Source organism: Tasmannia lanceolata, unplaced genomic scaffold (genome assembly GCF_043159265.1).
Source record: "Tasmannia lanceolata isolate RefF3 unplaced genomic scaffold, GAP_Taslan_0.1 ptg000005l, whole genome shotgun sequence".
Classification (NCBI taxonomy): Eukaryota; Viridiplantae; Streptophyta; class Magnoliopsida; order Canellales; family Winteraceae; genus Tasmannia; species Tasmannia lanceolata.
The window spans coordinates 14329603-14349404 of NW_027518682.1; the positions used below are offsets into that span (position 1 = coordinate 14329603).

Genomic DNA, 19802 nt, shown 5'->3' on the forward strand with positions numbered 1-19802 from the left:
ATCTGTTGAGCGAAATTTCATTTCATCCACATAGGAGAAATTGATTCCGGCTCCGGAGCGATTGCAATCACCCCAAGTGTATGCAACTCAAAACATCTGAATTCTAATAAATATATATAACAAATGAAAAAGAAATAAGATTCAGCATCTACACTCAAAGAAGACAGTGTTTGCTAGTGGCAGTTACTGTACACAAATAACCCATTTCTGTAAATTTTCCAGGCCCCATCAACAGACAACAACAGTAAACACAACCACCTAACCAAATGCTCACTAGCACATAAAAGCCCTTCTTGTGTAGTGTTATCTATGACTCAGATACATACATTGTCTGTATCTACCATTACAGACATCAACAAATCTTTTACACAGAAAATTTGCATCTCTAATGTTTCTGGTTCCTGTTGAAGGCCATTGGAGAAACACTTATTCCCAATCGTGATCTCACAAGCACAATGGGAAAAAAAATATCATCTCGGGCGCCCAATTGCTACAGCTTGGAACAGAGTACATTATCTACAATTTAGAATTACAACAGCAGCGAAGATCTTTCTGTGCATCTGGCCATCGACGAACATTAGAAAAATGATACCAACATTGCTAGTATTAAGAATTGCCTCAGAGGCCAACCCATTTCACCCATCTGAAGATTCGACCAACCCGGAAAGGCAATCCATAATCTTTGGCAACGGCTGGGTCTCTCCTTGCGGCCTCTGGGTTCGACCACACGTAAACCCCACGTTCCTGCCGGCTACCCGGTACTGTATTGTCAAGGATTACAGCAACTAGAAATGCGATGACCATGTGAAATGACAATACCGTGTTCATGACATAGTTCAGCTGCAAAAGAAACAAAGTAATATAGTAGGGTTTACAGCCTTATATTAAAGAACCATGGATTTGCAGGCATCAGCACATATGTTTACATTCTCCGCATGAATGTATCTCTGCATTTATGTGAGTAAGCTCCATAAGCATCTCATGACTACATAATATATAGAGAGAGGAAAGTGTTTTTGAGCTCGAGCTCAGATAAGATCTGAGCTCCAGCTCAAAAACTCATGCTGGCCCACATTTTTGGGGTGATCCAAAGCACTCATTTGAAAGGCCCTTACGTGGATAGGGTGCCTACAAAAAATCAGGTCCATAGGATCATCCTAACCCTTCCATTTGTGGAGGGAAAATGGACAGATAATTTGAAAGGCCCTTACATGGATAGGGTGCCTACAAAAAATCAAGTCCATAGGATCATCCTAACCCTTCCATTTGTGAAGGGAAAAAATGGGCAGATCTGTGGAGAAACAGTATCTATCCATTTTTCCCTTCACTTTTGGATGGGTTAGGATGATCCTATGGGCTTGATTTTTGGTACAAACCCAATCCATGTAAGAGCCATTCAAATGAATGCTTTGGATCACCCCGAAAATGCGGGCCCACGCAAGTTTTTGACGCTCGAACTTGGATAAACTATCTGAGCTCGAGCACATAAACACTTTACTCGTATATATAAGTATATAATCTCCGCGTATAAAGTTGCCTCCATGCCCATATGTGATGTGTTCCAATATCAGCATGCTAGCAAAAATAACAAATAGCTGCACGTTGGTGTGGGCATGGCTGCATTCACATATGCATCTATACATAAGCACATGCATATGTTGCCTCGAATGAATGTTATATTGTCTGAGACTCTATCACATTCATCTATATGAGCAGAAACAATAAGTTGTTTGTTCATGTCACTGTTTAAAAACTCCCCAAGTCAATTATCGACTAACTTGAGTTGACTCGATTTACCTTAGCCCATTTCTCATGTAATGAAAGGTTAACTGCATTAATCATTGACTCGCCCAGAGTCAAATCCTATTTAACTTTGCTGAGTTCTCGTCCAAATATGAGTTTTTAAATACTGGTTCACGTAGAGGGCGTGGTCTCCATGTGTATAATTCTCATCTCAATGTGGGCAAATGCCAAAATTCGCACCTGAATGTCAATGTTAGATTAACTCATCCTACCCAAGGCATACCCTTTTAAAACATGGGCACTTCACCCTAATCTCTACTGTAACATGTGGCATGTATGTGGTGACTAAGATACTTTCTACTTGCATCCACCAGAGATAACCAAGGTCAAAAAAACTCAGAATCCTGAGAAACCCAAACATATGATCAATGATCTGAAAATGCATGGTCAGAATACTCCGAACATGAATGACCAAAGGTACATATTCAAATGGCTGATGCCATTTATTGATGACTGATGATCTGATAAAGTTTTTGGACAATGGCTCACCTTCATTGCATTCTAGTGGATGCGGAATGTCAGTACTATATAAGGGGCCATGTGTACAGTGAAGATTGGATCAGAACTACCAATAGGGATGTCGTCAGGAAACAAATTGGATGTGATGTTAGAGAAAGCATAACAGATAAAGAGAGTTATGGAAGTGATTAGGGAAACTCTTGGAAGTGTAATGTCAAGAGTTTAACAGAGAGAATCATGTGTGTTTGCATTCTCGTCAGAAAGAGGGAGGGAGAAATTTGGGAGTGATTTGGTTTCCTATTTGTTTAGAATTCCTTATAAACGAGAGAGAGAGAGAGAGAGAGAGAGAGTAGTGATTGAATGGGAATGGAAGCTAGAAGATTATGTATGGATTGCTGTTACAAGTTAATTTTGGCATATGTGAGCACTAGCATATTAGCCCATATGCACATGTCCATGATGGCATTAATGCTTATCCATGTAAATTAGCACATAGTTGTCTCCATGTACATAGTATCTATCACATGCACATCTGTAACTTATGTCACCATGAACACACCTATCTGCATGCAAGCACACAGCATATGAAAACAAGAATTTCCCCAACTCAATGAGGGAAGAAAATTCAAAATAATATTTTCAGAAAAGCGGTTATTTTCTTTTGATTTAGTGCGAAATTTTACAATCTGAATTAAGAAGCAAATTATACGAAATTGCCAACAATGGAGCATTGGAAAAGTAAAGAGAGCAAGCATACCCCGCCATAGTTCGTGTGGAGAGGCCCATGAGACGCCACAATGTATGGCTGAAAATAACTTGGAACAGATGAGTTTGCATTGGGAACAACACCATATTGCTGGAAATAAGCAGGTATTGACAAGGACAAAAACAAAGAGAGTCCAACTATGATAACATTTCTGGAGCTTCCAGCCTCACTGTAACGTAGGTTTGACAAGCCTAATGCTGCAAGCATGGCCCACATAAAGCAAAGGAGAGCAGCAACCATGACATCCGGAGCTGAAGCAAGAAAGCCCCCCACTTTACCTGTGACCACAGAATAGTTGCATCAGTGGGCAACAAAGACCATGATGGAAAAGAAAAAGAAAAGGGCAAATAAACAAGCTTTTTTGTCTTGGAATGATGAATTTCAACGTCCTTTTAGAGCAAATTATGCTCAACAGATGACTTGTATAGAGATAATTAATTGAAAGAAAAAATTGGCATGCTAGAAAAGCTAGTCAAAAAACATGTCCCATGCATGTTAACTACTAATTTGGGCAAAGTATTGATGATTTTTTCTTTTAAATAGTGGTGCAGTGAATCTATCCTGGGTCTCCTCTATGGCACCAGTGAATCTCCACGGGTGGCCAACCTAACCTCTCAGCCATCACACAACTTTAAGGGAGTCCCCCTCAATAATCATCTGATCTAGCTGTGCTGAGTCAAGTAATCTGACCCCATTGAGAACTGCCCTAATCTCTGCCTTCATTGCATCTTTGATCCTTATTGGACCCAAAAACGTCCAAACCGTTTTGCTCTCAGCTGATCGAAGAATACCCCATATACCTGTTGGTCCGGATGTTTCTGAGACTTGAGCCATCAAAGTTCAGCTTCGACTTCCCAAAGGGAGGGGGCTTCCATCTAGGACGTTGTACCTCCTTGGAGAATCTACTCAAATGGATAACCTCCCAGAACCTATAGAATGAAGACAGAAAGAAGTCTTTGAAGGTTGGAATAATTGACGCCCAGGGGCCAGACCAGACCAACCTTTGAAAAAATCAGCCTCTGTAACCTGCGAGCACCCTTTGAGCCGCTTTTAAACACTCTCCTATTTCTTTCTTTCCAGACCATCCATAGGGTGGCAGCAAAGAAAAGGTTCCACAAGCTCTTGCCTCCGGAAGGCCATGGGTTGTACACTCATGACTAAACTAGGTACACAATGTGCCCAGGGAGAACCCAACAGATTCCAAACAGATCGAAAATGTAGTACCAGATTTCGCAAGTGAACTGACGTTGAACCAACTGATGATCAACCGTCTCAGCATAGACAAGGCATAAAGCACAATAGTTGATAATAATCTTATGACCAGTGGAAGGTGATCCACCATAAGGATCTTATAAAGGAAGGTGATCCGGCAGAAAACGGTAACACAAGAACAAAGTATAGATGATGTTTTCCCTTGTTTTGAGCTATTATTTGTGTACTAAGCGTACAGTTTTACTTTATATCTGTTTATCTAGATGAATAATGCCAACTACAAACGCACATGGCAGACCACTAATTTCGCACAAAGTATAGATGATGTTTTCCTTGTTTTCAGCTATTACATGCATACTATGCATCCATTTCAAAAAAAATTGTGAACTATGCATACAATTTTACTGTATATCTGTTTATCTATATGAAAAATTCTAACAACATATGCAAAGGGCATTTCGCTTAATGAAATCGCTATGCCCAGAGTATTGTGTGTATGTAGTTAGCATTCCTTATTAAAATACATTATTTACTCTATTATTTGACCAAATAGGCTAGTACTTATAATATTAGGTCTTTTGGTGTTATCAAAGAAACCTACAGTTTTGCGATGATTGTCATGCCAGACACCTCATGTCCACCATCAGAAGCCAACACAAAGGTTCATGTCTAAGTTTGACAAACATGTTCAAAAAGAAAAAATTCTTACCAACAAGAGACAAGAATATCAAAATGCAAGCACCAATCTCAACTGATCTCCGGCTTCCAATTTTGGTCACAGCGATGGTGTGAACATTCTCAGTAAGGGTTGTAGACCCAGTTCCTGTGCCCCACAAACCGGCCAAGACACTTGAAAGGCCTTCCAAACCTATCCCACGGCTGAGAACACCACGAGTTGGAGGTCTGGATGCCACCAACAAAGAGGATGCATGGTATGATCCAATCTAGAGCAAGAAGGCCACATTAGCAAATAAGATGGGGAAGTAAAGGACAATTCCAAAATTTCTCCAGAACTTTGAAGCACTTAAGCAAGTAGTTAGTTTACTTGGATAAAACTTAAAAGAATTAATTCCATGGAACAATTTTTCACTCAGTATAATAGCATGTGGGAATGCAAACAATTATGACCATTGATATGAATAGCCTATGCCGTTCATAAGACAGCCACATCGATCAGAAAGAAAATCGATAAAAGCCTCGGATTAGAGAATAGGAAACTCACTGAATCAACTGATGAGATTATGGATACTGCACACATCACAAGAGCCAGTTTCCAGTGAAAGACAGGTGTACCCCATTGTAATGGATATGGAAATCTAAACCATGGGGATGACTTTAATGAGTGGGAAGTATCAACACGGCAGTGTTTCATCTTTAAGACATGCTTTCTGCAGGGACTGTTAATAATATTTGAGGGAGGTAGATTTATATCACAACCCTTGTAGCTATAGGCTCCAGCTTCTGTAAGAAGGAAAGCAATGGCCCATGTGATTCCCAGACCCAATGGAACCTGTAAATTATGCCACAAAATATTAAGAATCGTGCAGAGGTTGAACATTATAAAACTACAATGGTACAATAGGACATGGCCTTACCGCGTAGATTAGAAATATGCGATGACCAAATACAGAGATCTTACGAAGATACTGCAGAAAAAATTATATAACATTAGGAGATAAGCCACAGAGAGTCAGAGATGATATATTCATGGTTTTAAATTTCGGCTGAAATACCAAAATTTCGGATTTTGGTTGGGACCGAAACCGAAACCACCAAAATCCAAAATTTCGGCTCGAGTCTAAAATTTCAGCCAAAATTTCGGGATTTCGGAAATTTCAGCCAAAATTTCGGGGAAATGTAATTTTTTAAATTTTTTTCCAAAATTTCGGCACATTAATGAAATTTGCTTTTTTTTACCAGATTTCGGCCGAATCGGTTTCAGCTAGGTCCGAAACCAAAACCAAAACCAAAATTTTAAACCTTGGATATATCATAAACTCCAAAAGTACAAGAAGAATAAAACAAGCAGCGGAGCGTTTTGCTAGTCTACACTCACAAGTGAGAAAATAATCACAAGCAGTATCTGCACAATACCAATCTCCAAGCAGGTACCTACTTGAGCAAACCCATAACTAAAAAAGGAAAGTCCGACAGCTGCAATGGTCGGGGAAACAACCACAGGATTGATCAACCTGAAACAGAAAATTGATTGCCAAAGCATGAGCATTTGGAAAGTCGGGTATGTACTAGGAACTGAAGTTAGCAGGACTTGAGAAAAAATTCCATCATGGCAATGAACAATGATTCAATACATCCATAGCCTACAAAAATATAAAATTGCTATGTCAAATTTCTGATGCATATATAGTAGAACTTCAGAAATAAAAGCCATGGCAGTTAAACCACCTAGAAGGTTGACATCAAATAAATACCTACTAAAATATATTTCCATAACCTCTATTGCATTAGCCAAATTAGTATTCTTGTCCAAACAACATATCATAAACAGAAATTAAGCAACATATCATAAATAGAAATTAACTTAATGTCAAGAAAATGGACAGATCCATAGTTTCAAACCTCTCCCGTGTCGTCGTGGACTCCTAGAGTCGACTCCCTTTTACCTTGGCCGCATTATTGTCTAAGTCTGTGTTTTGCCCTACAAAGTCAATCAAAACTCCTTTAACTCTTCCGAGTTATGACCACATCAACCGAGTACTCAACCGTGACGTGCCCAGTCAACTAGGATTTGCTTTGGTTGCGTTTTAACCCGCGTTCGCATTTTGAAACTTTGGAGGGAGAGGAACTTCTTTTTCAGTTGTAAAGAACTTTCAAAACTTTGACTCTTTTTTTAATAAAAGAGTCCTTCCGGGAGAGCAAATGACTAATGTAGTGGGTGAAGGGGACTCTTTAAATTTCATCCGTTGGCTAAAAGGCTCGCAAAATCATCCTTGGAGATTTGACAGTCTATTCGATGAGATGCTTGATTGGATTGGATCATATCATATTGTGTTTCGTCGATCTGCAAATTCAGTGGTGGATAGCTTAGCGAGAGATGGAGTGCCTAGGGAAGTTTAGCTTTATTCAATACTCTTCCTCCTTGATTTTTGTATTTAGGGGAGCCTAGAGGCTTCCCTCTTCTTTTATTTCCCTTTGTACTTTGACCATCTCGGTCTTCCTTTCTTTGCAATAAATTTTTCAGCTACCATTCAAAAAAAAAGAGAGTCCTCCTGGGAGAACTCAATCGATTCGTTGAGAATACTAGTATTCTTGGCCCATGCTAGGCATGGGTGTAATACAATGGGTCAATCTCATCAAAAGATGAGGTGTAAAATGTTGAACCCCACACTATGCATGGGCTTAGGTGGAGATCGAGAGGCCCACCTCAGTGTAAAATGGTGGGCCCCATCTTGTGCATAGATTTGGGGGGAGATGGTGGGCCCACTCATGAGGGTAAATTGGCGGGGCCCACCATATACATGATTTTGGCTAGAGATGGTGGGCCCAGCCATTTCAAAATGAGGTGTAAAATGGCATGCCTCACCCATGCTATGCACGGATGCAAAATGATAGACCTGAGCTTATCAATACCTGTGTCATAAAAAAATATAAACAGTAAAAAAATTCAATAAAAATTTCTATGGAAAAACTTTTCGAATAAAAGTGTTCTGGAAAAAAAACGAATGACACTGGAAAGAAACATGTTTGTTTAGGTTATATTATAGATAGATTAACCACGTTGACTCTTTTTTTATAAAGAGTCTTTTCGGGAGAGGAACTCTATTGAGTCATAGAGAATATTAACTACTTTGACTGTTCTTTTGTAAAAGAGTCCTCATGGGAGAGGAACTCCTTTGAGGTGTAGAGAATTTTTAAAACTTTGACTCTTCTTTTAAGAGTCATCCCGGGAGAGGAACTCCTTTGAGTTGTGGAGAATGTTAACAAGTTTGATTATTAGTATGTAAAAGAGTTCAGTCATAAAAGAATGTTAATTCCCATAAGAAATTTTGGCATGCTTTCTCTTTCAAGAGTCCTTATGGAAAGATGCAGTGTTTCAAAACGCAAATGTGTGTCAAAATGCGACTGAAGAAATTCATAGTCAACTCAGCACAACATGGTCAAGTACTCGGTTGACGCGGTCATAATTCGAGAGAGTCAAACGAGTTTTTATTGACTTTGTAAGGCAAGATGCGGAACACGACCAGGACAAAATGCGAAACGCAACCAAGGCAAAAGGGAGTCGACTTGGGGGAGTCCACAATGATGCGGGGGAGTTGTGAAACTATGGGAAAGAAGCACTTTTTAGACTTATGCAATGAAGAAGACTTCTATTGGTGTAGCAATTTATAGACCCATTGGCTTCGGAATCCTCTTCTTTAATCTAAAGGTTGATGAACTTAGGTAAAGTTCTTTTAACTTTCTTTGAGCTCGTCATCTTACTCTTCCATTGATATGCATCTTTCTAGAGAAAATCGTCTTTTTATGGGAGGAGATTTCTCCCTTCTCTTTTTTCTTTTTCTTTTCTTCTTTTTTCTTTTTTTCTTTTTTTCTTTTTTTTTTTGAGGTCGGGGGGAGATTCTGCTTCTCGGAGGAAGCCTTTTTCCTCTCCCGGAGGAGAGGATGTTCTAGTTACAAAGGTTTTTTTTTTCTTTTGCTGCTGCTTCTTCTTCTGAGACAAATGTAGTCTTATCTAAAAAGATGTGATCTCTAAAAAGGATCTTATCTCTTGTGGTTTCGTTATTCTTCCTATTTATAGTTGGGAAACTACCAAAACTTCCTTTCTTTTATTTCTTTTCCTTATCTTCCTCCTTCGTGCGAAGTTACATAGCTCCACTCTTTAGAGTGACTGAGTGAGGACAAGGCTCACTAACTAACTCTTTTTCCACGTTGGAATTTACTTTCTATGCTTATCATGGGTTTCCAATCACCTTCTTTTTTCAAGAGAGGTTTTTACTCTCTTTCTTTTACTACGTCCTTAGATTTATGTCATTGGTTTCCAACCACCTTCCTTTTTTACCAAAGGTCTTTACTCTCTTTTTCTTTTACTTACCTCTTTAGATTTAGGTCGTGGGTTTATGACCAACTCCTCTTTTACCTAAGGTTTTTACTCTATTTTATTTTACATACTCATGTGGAATTTTTTGGCATTTATTTCTTAATTTTCGTGTAATTTATTTCTTTATTTTATTCATGTATATTTGAACTCAACAATGGTAAAATAAGCTTATGGAATTTGTTAACTTTCGTTAGGAGTGTTTATGATAAATTCTTTTAAAAATTAAGCCTTTTAAGGTGTTCTAACCTCAAATGAACTCTTTAAATTTTTAGAGACATCTGTTTTCTTAACCCGGGTGGATTTCTTTAGATTCTCTTAACTCTATAAACCCATGAAGATTTATTCAAGACCATTTCAGTAGGTAGAAACTATAATTTCATATTACACTCCAGCATACATCACACAGCTTATGATATTTTAAGATAAAGGCTAGACGACTCTTTATAGAGGCCTGAGGTCAGATGCATTATTATTATTTTTTATGGGTAAGGTCGGATGCATTATTGACATTCAAGAATAAAGGTCGGAAGCATTGTAAAGGCCAGCAGCCTTCTATCGAAAACGATAAGCAATGATGCCTCCAAGCTATTAGCACGAGAGCCTTCCCTGCCTTTACTTCTCTAGACATGAACATTGCTACCAACTAATATCATTTTTATCGCTCGGTCTAGCTCCAAAGAGAAAATTCAGCATTTTTGGATCACATCACACATGTAAGCTAATATGAACAAATGCAATATGGATCACATAAGTCCATACATGTAGCTAATATGAACATGTGCAATATACTCAAAGGAATAAGGAAATAAAATGACTAACTTTTTCAGGAATTGGACACAAACATTAAACAGATTCACTGTCTAAACCAATCTGTACTATAGAAAAGAAAGATATAACCACTAAGAAGCCCATATGTCTTCAAATGTACTTGTACCTAATGATGCTTCCTAAATCGGCTGACTTCACATGCCAAAAAGATTTCATGCACAGGTAATGATGGATTAAATCTCATAAATTTCAACCAGAGAGGTGAGGCTGTTAAGAAACACACCTCAAAAAGAATGACATCAGCCCACTATACCCCATTATCGCTTGAAATGCGGAAGAAATAATTATAGCCCCTTGCAGCTCCTTCATGATGTGCCTAAATTTCTGCAGTAAAACGTCATTTCAGAACCACTAACAACGTTGCAGAACCACTCACAAAGAACCAATTAATAAAATACTCACTGTTCATGAAAACATCCATAGAATAAAAGGTTAGCAAATACAGTAAAAATTAGTATAAGTGAGTAGACTGCTCTACATCACCATCAGATTTTGCAGAATCTGCAAAAGTATAGAAGTTTGCACAAGTTGCTCACATTAAGGCCATTCTATGTTTACATGTGAAACCAACTTAATTAGCCTAGCATTTAGAAAATTGTAAGTTCATATGGACTATTTCTTTTAGGGAAATGATTTCAGCACTCCAATATTTTGATAAACATGCACTCCCATGTTTGTCGTGTAGTGTTTAAGGGGCTTGTAAGAGCTTTTTGAGAACCATAGTATTCCTCTGACAGCCCTGAAACACTACACGACAAACATGGGAGTGCATGTTTATCAAAATATTGGAGCACTGAAATCATTTCCCTTTCTTATATCAGCAACAGATCAAACTATAACTAATGCATAGCGGGGAATCCTCAAGTAATAAACAAATGTGACAAAACTTTATCCCTTCATAAGAACCTTGGTTTTTGGTTCAACTACGCATGTACGTCAATCATCATTCTCCGGCTCATACGTGGTTTCCAATTCTAATCAAGAAGCAAAAGAGTTCCACTCTCGCTTTAGGGCTTTTCTTTCTCCTAACTAGCAAAAATGTCACAAACAATGCACACAGCAGAGAGAGAGAGAGAGAGAGAGAGAGGGTTGGGTGGACGATCAGAGGTTTCTGACAGACGATAAACAAAGCTTAGTGCGAGAGAGAGAGAGAGAGAGAGAGAGAGAGAGAGAGAGATGTGTGAGAAAGTGGGTCAAGGGTGGGCTGTTATAGTTTTTAGAAAAACACTGAAAGAGAATTAGTGTTTGAGAGAGAAAGAGAGAAGAGTAAATGAAGGATACAAATATTAAATTTTTATGATTTTACAACAAAATGTGCAAAAGTTATTCATGCAAAAATTGCAGGCTTTTATAACTAAATTTTTATGAGGTAAAAATAGAACTAGAGCTTTAAAACGGGATAGATACAAGGTATTTAATAGCTAGAGAGAAATTTTCATGTACAAGGTATTAACAGCTACGGAGAAATTTATAATTATATGTATTTAATAATTACAGGAAACTGTACATTTATAAGGTTTTAAATAACCTCGAGAGCCACCCAACTTTTTTCATTAGGATATTTAATAGTTAAAGGAAACTTTATATTTATAAAGTTTTCAATAAACTCGTGGACCACCCAAGTTTTCCTCAACTCAACTCAACAAAGCCTTTGTCCCGAACTAGTTGGGGTCGGCTAAATGAATCCTTTAGAAACAATTCATGAAGAAGGTAAAAGGAATCCACCCGGCTCTAATCCTGGTTCTTGTTGGGTTCTTCTACGTGGATCATTTTCTTCCATTCTATCATATCCAAGGTCATGTTCTCTATTATGTTCCTAGCTATCAAGTCTTTCCTCAATGTTTCTACCCAAGTTATTTTCGATCTGCCCCTACCTCTTTTTACTCCATCAATTTGGCACGAGTCGCCTCTTCTCACCGGAGCATCCAAAGGCCTACGTTGGATATGTCGAAACCATCTTAAGCGGTGCTCTCTCATCTTCTCCTCAATTGGAGCCACCCCCACCTTTTTACGAATGTCTTCATTTTTAATTCTATCTAGCCTTGTGTGGCCGCAGATCCATCTAAGCATTCGCATCTCAGCTACACTCATCTTATCCACCCAAGTTTTCCTATTATGTTTTATTTTATTTTTTTGAAATGGTCCCAAGTTTTCCCATTATCTAAAAATGAAAAAAAAAATGTGGGAAGAGATAAACACTACCAACTTCTCCATAAGCTTAAGCTGTTGGAGAAAGGCGTTATTTATCTTTTATACTTAACTCCCCCACGCGTGTGGCCCACTTGGCGAACATGCAGCACATGTGGTCCCACTTTGGGCCGACCATCGCATGTGGATTTTTGCTATCCGCGAGGTTTGAACTCGAGACCTTTCGCTTAGATACCATGTTAACTTACCAACTTCTCCAAATAATGCCTTTCTCCAACAGCCCAATCTTATGGAGAAGTTGGTAAGTTAACATGGTATCAGAGCGAAAGGTCTCGAGTTCAAACCTCCCGGATAGCAAAAATCCACATGCGATGGTCGGCCCAAAGTGGGACCACATGTGCCACGTGTTTGCCAAGTGGGCCACACATGCGGGGGAGTGTTAAAGTATAAAAGATAAGTAACGCCTTTCTCCAACAGCTTAAGCTTATGAAGAAGTTGGTAAGTTAACATGGTATCAAAGCGAAAGGTCTCGAGTTCAAACCTCGAGGATAGCAAAAATCCACATGCAATGGTCGGCCCAAAGTGGGACCACATGTGCCACGTGTTCGCCAAGTGGGCCACACGTGTGGTTTTAAATTAGATATTATCATAAATGGAAGAACAGATCTGAACTGGGTTGACCTGTTGGTTTTAAATTTCCACGAAATCCGACACGAAACGACAGAAATATTTCCGTTTTCAACCCCACCGAAATGACTGGAATGCATATCGTAAGTGTAATAGTGGTATACTGTATCAGTATGTATTACATAATCATATTTATATGAATTGCATGTGAAATGCAGTGCATGTATTATGTATAAATTTTTGCTAGAATTACATGTGAAATTTGGTATGAATTAAATTTTCATATATGCGCGACAGTGCGTGTTACTAGGTGTTTGATGTTTTTATACCATTATGTCTTTTTATGTGACGGTCTCTAAGTGTGCATTTGTGCTTATTATAGAATTTTCTGAAATTTCATCTTAAATTCTATCATTTGCATATGTTTCCATATGTTTTGTGATTTTACAGGATTTCTACCGAAATTTCCAACGGAAACCAAAATGTTTCTATTTTCGTGGTGACCGAAACCGAAACCAAAATTTAAAACCTTGATTATTTATTGTGGCATGAAAATTAATGGGTGAAAAAAACTCGCACCGCATGGAGAGAGAGAGAGAGAGAGAGAGAGAGAGAGGTTATACTAACAGAAGAGTGATGGCCTTTTTGGTATGAAAGGCATGAGAGAGTTTGACATCTCTCTCCAAGAGAAAGGGCAGAGGATTACTATTACGGAATATAAATTTTAGTTGTTCAATTCTAAACTCAAATATGATATAATGGGGGAGTTCTCCACCTTTATGAATGGAAAATCTCAATATATGCAATGTGGAAAGCTTGTGATCCAGTCAGTGAATATGTTTGTACCTACCATTTCTTTTCCTTTTTCAATAAATTGTTTGTGCATGGTGGGCAACAGTCGCCGGTTTTTTTTGCCGGGGGCATGAAAGTTCCCAAGAGGATGAAAGCATTCGTTACTCATTCGACAATGATAAGGAAATTGGAAAACTTGATACAAGACTTGAATTGCAGATAAGATGTAAAGGAGGATAAACATTGGGACAATTAATGAAGACATAGAGGACAACCATAATTGATTATATAGATCTCAATTCCAATGGGAATTCAATAGAAAAGATAGTTGAACCTGATAGCTGATTGATTCTATCAAAGTCAATTTCAATGGGAATGTACTGGAAATCTAGACCTAATGGAAATAGGAGGGAGGGTTGGTCATAGAGATGAAGAAAAATATGCAATTTCAGGCCTTGAGGGATCAAAGAATTAAACAAGATTTTAAAAGGGGAACAATTGATAAGTTAAACAGAGCCAGAGATCAGAAATTTCATGAAGAGACTAAATAGGAAAGCTAGTACCATGAGGCAATTTGAGTCATGTCATTGTGTAAGAATTAAGATTGTGTAGGGATTAAAGATTGTGGGGGTAAAAAGAAGAGCCTAAATAATAAAGATTGGGACAATTAATGACGACATAGAGGACAACCATAATAGATTATATAGATCTCAATTCCAATGGGAATTCAATAGAAAAGATAGTTGAACCTGATAGCTGACTGATTCTATCAAAGTCAATTTCATTGGGAATGTACTGGAAATCTAGACCTAATGGAAATAGGGGGTTGTTGTGGAGGGTCATAGAGATGAAGAAAAATATGCAATTTCAGGCCTTGAGGGATCAAAGAATCAAACAAGATTTAATAAGGGGAACAAATGATAAGTTAAACAGAGCCAGAGATCAGAAATTTCATGAAGAGACTAAATAGGAAACCTAGTCCCATGAGGCAATTTGAGTCATGTCATTGTGTAAGAATTAAGATTGTGTAGGGATTAAAGAATGTGTGGGTAAAATGAAGAGCCTAAATGTCTTTTAATTACATCATGTGAGAGAAAAGAAAGATAGCAAACTCGCTAGCTAAGGAATACTACAATCAACATTAGGTGTTGGATAAGCCTTGACCCCAACGTAAAAGTTTTCTATTGTTTATGTTGCAAAGGGAAATGAGAGAAGAGAAAATGTGACACATGTTACACTCTTCATTTCGAGCTTCGTCCCTCAAATGTGGCGCCTCTTTTTAGCGTTGGCCTACACGTGGCACATGCGGCCCCTTTTTTGGGTTTGGCCATTGCATGTGGATTTTGCTATCAAGGAGGTTTGAACCCAGGCATTTGCTTTGATACCATGTGAAACTACCAGTTATTCCAAAAGCTTAAGCTGTTGGAGAAGGCGTTATTTTATCTTTTACACTTTAACTGTGTGAATTCAGAGTGTGTGTGTGTGTGTGCGCGCGCGCGCGCGTGTGTGTGTGTGTGTGTGTGTGTGTGTGTGTGTGTGTGTGTGTGAGAGAGAGAGAGAGAGAGAGAGAGAGAGAAGGGGAGGGAGGGAGAGAGGGAGGGAGGGAGGGAGGGAGGCGTGGGCGTGGGCGTGACGAGAGATAGAGATAGGGAGGGAGGCGTGGAGATGGAGAGAGGAGAGGGAGGTGGTCAATGGTGGTCCCTAGGGATTAGAAACCCTAGGGCTCTAATAACATGTTGCAAAGGGAAATGAGAGGAGCAAATGTGAGTTGGGAGAGTTTTTGAATGGTTTAATAATGAAATTGCTATTTTTGAAAAAGAAAAAATCTTGGAAGTTAAATACCGTGAGAGTTCAATGGCCATAACTCAACTGTGTGAGTCACAATGCCACAATGAAGAAGCAATTAATTACTTGTAGACGTCACTTGGGCTCTAAGTACAAACCTCAGCTATATATTGAGGTGTCCCTCACCAAAACCATAAGCTTATTATGGTTCATGCTGCCTCCATGTCTACACTTGGCATTCTCTGTCAGGTTGTTGACTAGGAATCTAAAAAGTGTACAGTTACTCTCTCTAGGTGGCACTTTATATCTGCATATGATCTTAGACATTATACTTGTTATGGTTGCAGTCTTAGTACAAATGTCCTTGCGTCAAAAAATTGTAAAGAGATTAACTATAGAAATCTAATAATTCTTCTCTCCCCACCCATTCCCCCTTTGTCAGTCTTAGAATAAAAACGCTCAAATAATGAAATATTCGGTTCGTCGAAGTTGAACTGGTCAATCAGGTTGTTGATTAGGGATCTAAAAAGTGTATTGTTACGACTTACGATACCTAAGTGGTAAGCATCGAATAACCCCTAGTAGAGCTACTTGAGATGTGCATATGATCTTAGTACAAGGAGGGAGAGAAGCTGAGAGCCAGCCATCTAGTTTGTGAATTGTCCAGTTCATCTAAGCTGAATTGTCCAATCCATGAACCGGATAGTCCAAGGAATTTTTTAGAAATGGAAGCAGCATGGTCAAACAGAACCAAAATCAAGACAATTCAGATTCAACCCAATCCAGCTTGGTCAAACCAAACCAAAACAGGAACTTGTTCCGTTTTAAAAGATATAATATCTTTCTTAACATTTACTTTTATAGCAAAAGGATCATCAACTCATTTGCTTGAGCGCTAAATCAGATGATAATAGCAAGCCTGAGGCAAACTATAATGACGACCACAAGACCACTGCACAAAGTAATTGAAAACAATGTCTGCGTTGACCACTTGACTGGAATCAGTGACTATATATCTTGTATGCAGTTTGGGACAAATGAAAGTAATTGAAAAGAATGTCTGCGTTGACCACTTGACTGTTTTCTAAGTGCAGGATTACCATCCCGGCCTCACTACCGGTAAAATACAATACATCTAACGCAACATAATTTAACTGTCATTTAGCAGCAGACCACGTCTGACCATTAGTGTGTATCTAATATTAGAACTCTCGTTTCATATTAACTGTAAGAAGTTTTATCTGCAGATCATTCACACTGTAAGTGGCAATAAAAGATCAATTAGATCACATTCGGTATAGTAGACCTTTGAACCGTCCCAAATCTTTTTCCCTAAAATCCAGAGCCGAGCATGAGTGTAGGAATTCAATATTGACTGATTATGTAGTGTTCTGCAAATCAAATAAAGTTTCACACTTTTTTTTAATGGCAAAGTTTTTATTGATCAAAAAGAAAAAAGAGGGGGGAACCCCGCGACCGAGGAGGTCAGAATGGGGACCACTACATAACAAGAACAAAAAGCATGAGCTAGTGTCATGGTAGAAGATAATCAAAAAGCTGTAGACTATCCATAAGAGCCCCTAATCTGGCCATCCTATCCACATCCTCATTTACCGATTTTTTTATGTGATGGAATAAGATTGCAGAGTTCTCTACTCAGTCTTGGATCTCGTCGAGCCAGTGAGAGAATCTCCAAGGTAAGGGATGGTTGCCCCTCAACCACCAGATAACGTTGAGAGAATCACCCTCCACTATCATTCAGTCCAATAGGATAACCTCTAGAATCCTTATCCCTTGAAGTACTGCTCTAACGTCTGCCTCATTGGAGTTTGTAATCCCAATAAGCCCCCAAGAAGGCCCACAACGTAGCTTCTATCTTGTCTCTAAGCACTCCAACTCTGAATGGCCCAAGGTTGCCCAAAAATAGAATCATCAAAATTGAGCTTTAGGAACCCATGATCCAGCATCCCACATAGGAGATTGTGAAGATAACAATTCCAAACTAGCACAGATCTACCTACATCCATACCACAGATCATGAGCGGAAACGAACGTAAAGGATGGCAAGGATCTAACCCAGGCTATGATTATAGCTATCACCTTCCAAAATATGAATTGAGTACTTTTGACCACACCTTTGAACACTCGGACATTTTGTTCCTTTTATAAGACCCGGATCACAGCTAACAGTTCCACACCTTGTTGGTTTATTTGGTTTATATGGCATGTGGCCTTAGATGTCATTTTGTAGTGGTCTCATCATTATTTTTTCATTTCAGTAGGCATTAAGTTTAACAGAACCTCTTCAGCCTAAGATCTTAAACTGGGAGAAACCATCATTAACAAGAGTTGAGTTTCACCATGCGACCAGAGAGTTTGAAAATAAAAAAGCAAAAGAATCACATCCACTGCTGTCATTATCATCGGGCTTGCGCAACCAAACCTTCAAACCTAAGTTTGATTCAAGATGCCTTGTAGAGGTTTCATGCACCAAAGGTAGGGTTCTTTTGTGGACTCGAGATGCCTTGTAGAGGAGTCATGCACCAAAGGCAGGGCTCTTTTGAGGAACCCTCTAAGGTATGCAAGAATGAAACAGGGAAAGTCAACTCTCGACATGGCCTCTCAAGTACCACTAATATTGTCAGGTGATTTGTTTGTAAAATCAATCCAGTAGTCATGACTCATGAATCATGAAAGAATTAATACCAATCCAACTGCCAACAAATTGACTTCCCCTTGGGACAAAAACTATCAAATCTACAACAGTTGCCAACTTCAAGATCCACAACCTCCGGATCTCCAGAATTTGACATCATACAATTGTCAATGGCTAACTTCGTCTCATTCACTGAAATCTCTGGATCACTTTACACATTTTTCATTAATAAAAAGTAGCACTTACTATTATCAAGACAAGAGAATTTTGAAGTAGTAGATCATGAAAAGTTATTCATGGCAGATTACAAAACAAAACTCCTATGAGATGACTAAGTAGAGATGTAGCATAGCATACAAAAAGGTGGTTGTGGTTTTGAAGCAGTACACGACCTAACAGAGCATAAAAGATAGAAGATAGAAGAAATAAGGCAGAGCAAGAAGAGAAACCTACATTCTCGTTCAAATCAATGAACTCATAGGAATTGATGATGGCCAGTGCTGGAGCCAGATAAACAAATGATGGGCCTTGTATTAATGGTAACCTTGACCCGAACGATGTGTGCAACAGTGTTGTCAAACCCGACACAAAAAGCACGGTAGACACCACCATTGAAGTATCTTCCTGTCAATCTATCAATTAGCTCAAAGATCTACAGTTATAGGTCAAACTATACCTATAATTCTTCATAAGGGTAATCAAGAAAAATATGGAAAATTGCTTACGGAATTGCCACCCATTGCTGGTACTATGACAAGCGGAATAAGAATCAAGGAACCCACCATAGAAATGTAATGCTGGAATCCATATAATCCAATGGGAACTGAAAAACACAGGTAAATCACAGATTAAAGATATAAAATAAAAACTATGAGAATTACAGTTTTCCAATAAAAACTAATCTTTAAAGCAGGAGCAAAAAACTTACCTAAACCAGGAGTGTCTCTGAGCTCATACTTCATACGAGAATGCCGAGTCGGAAACTCTCCATCCTGATCCACCTGTGCCACCACATCAACCTCCCGTTCCCGAGTAGACTTCTGCTGCGGCAGTGAATCGGTCGGAACTTGCCCATTTGATCCACCATTCTTCGCAACCTCCTTCGTCTCCCTTCTCTTCTTCACTGCCAGATCTTTATCCGCCGGCATTCTCTCCTTCGCCTCACCATTCACTCCAACTAGAGCACCTCGAGCTCGTCCCGATTCCAGATCCAATTGTTGCTCTACTGGATTAGGTTTCGTAGTTGTTGATTCTACGCCTAGCTTAGGTTTCGGAGGTGTTGATGATACTCCAATTATTTGACCGGAATCACTTGCATTGATATCCCCTGAAAGCTTCGTTTTAAAACCAGTCCTCTTCGCCCAAGACGAAGGAGGCATTGTGGTCGGCTCAGAGGGCACGGGCGGCCATGGTCCGGGCCGCGGGCGTTTCGAACCTTCGCGGCCCTTCATCTCTCTTCTCTACTACTGCATTCCGCGAGAAATGTATCAGATCTGGTCTATAGCTAGGGTTTTGTAGAGTTTTTTTACAGATTTCTAGGGTTTTGAATATGAGATGGAGGAAACAGAGTTAGTATTCAGACTTCAGACAGATGATAGCGGGGTGGGGAGGCGTGTGTCGTGTTGTTTAGTGTGGGAGAAACGACAAAAATAAACAACTCTGAAGTTAAT

General features: G+C 39.0%; 1 protein-coding gene across 1 annotated transcript; it reads right to left on the minus strand.

Moving 5' to 3' along the window:
- Window positions 1-99: 99 nt before the first annotated feature.
- LOC143877609 (nucleobase-ascorbate transporter 12-like) lies at window positions 100-19801 on the minus strand. Its single transcript, XM_077379754.1, has 10 exons — window positions 19061-19801; window positions 18858-18955; window positions 18586-18756; window positions 10348-10448; window positions 6297-6432; window positions 5836-5886; window positions 5463-5750; window positions 4950-5184; window positions 3020-3306; window positions 100-840 (listed from the first exon to the last, which is right to left on the minus strand). Exons 1-10 carry the CDS (start codon window positions 19581-19583, stop codon window positions 619-621), a joined length of 2112 nt encoding a protein of 703 aa, XP_077235869.1. The 5' UTR covers window positions 19584-19801; the 3' UTR covers window positions 100-618.
- Between the last annotated feature and the right edge of the window lies 1 nt (window position 19802).

Excerpts from the sequence above, each read along its gene's own strand:
- LOC143877609 (XM_077379754.1), bottom strand. The coding sequence starts at position 19,583 with ATGAAGGGCCGCGAAGGTTCGAAACGCCCGCGGCCCGGACCATGGCCG. Across the intron at positions 18,757-18,857 it reads CAGCAATGGGTGGCAATTCC|GAAGATACTTCAATGGTGGT; the intron begins GTAAGCAATTTT and ends ATAGATTGACAG. Across the intron at positions 3,307-4,949 it reads GATATTCTTGTCTCTTGTTG|GTAAAGTGGGGGGCTTTCTT; the intron begins GTAAGAATTTTT and ends CTGTGGTCACAG.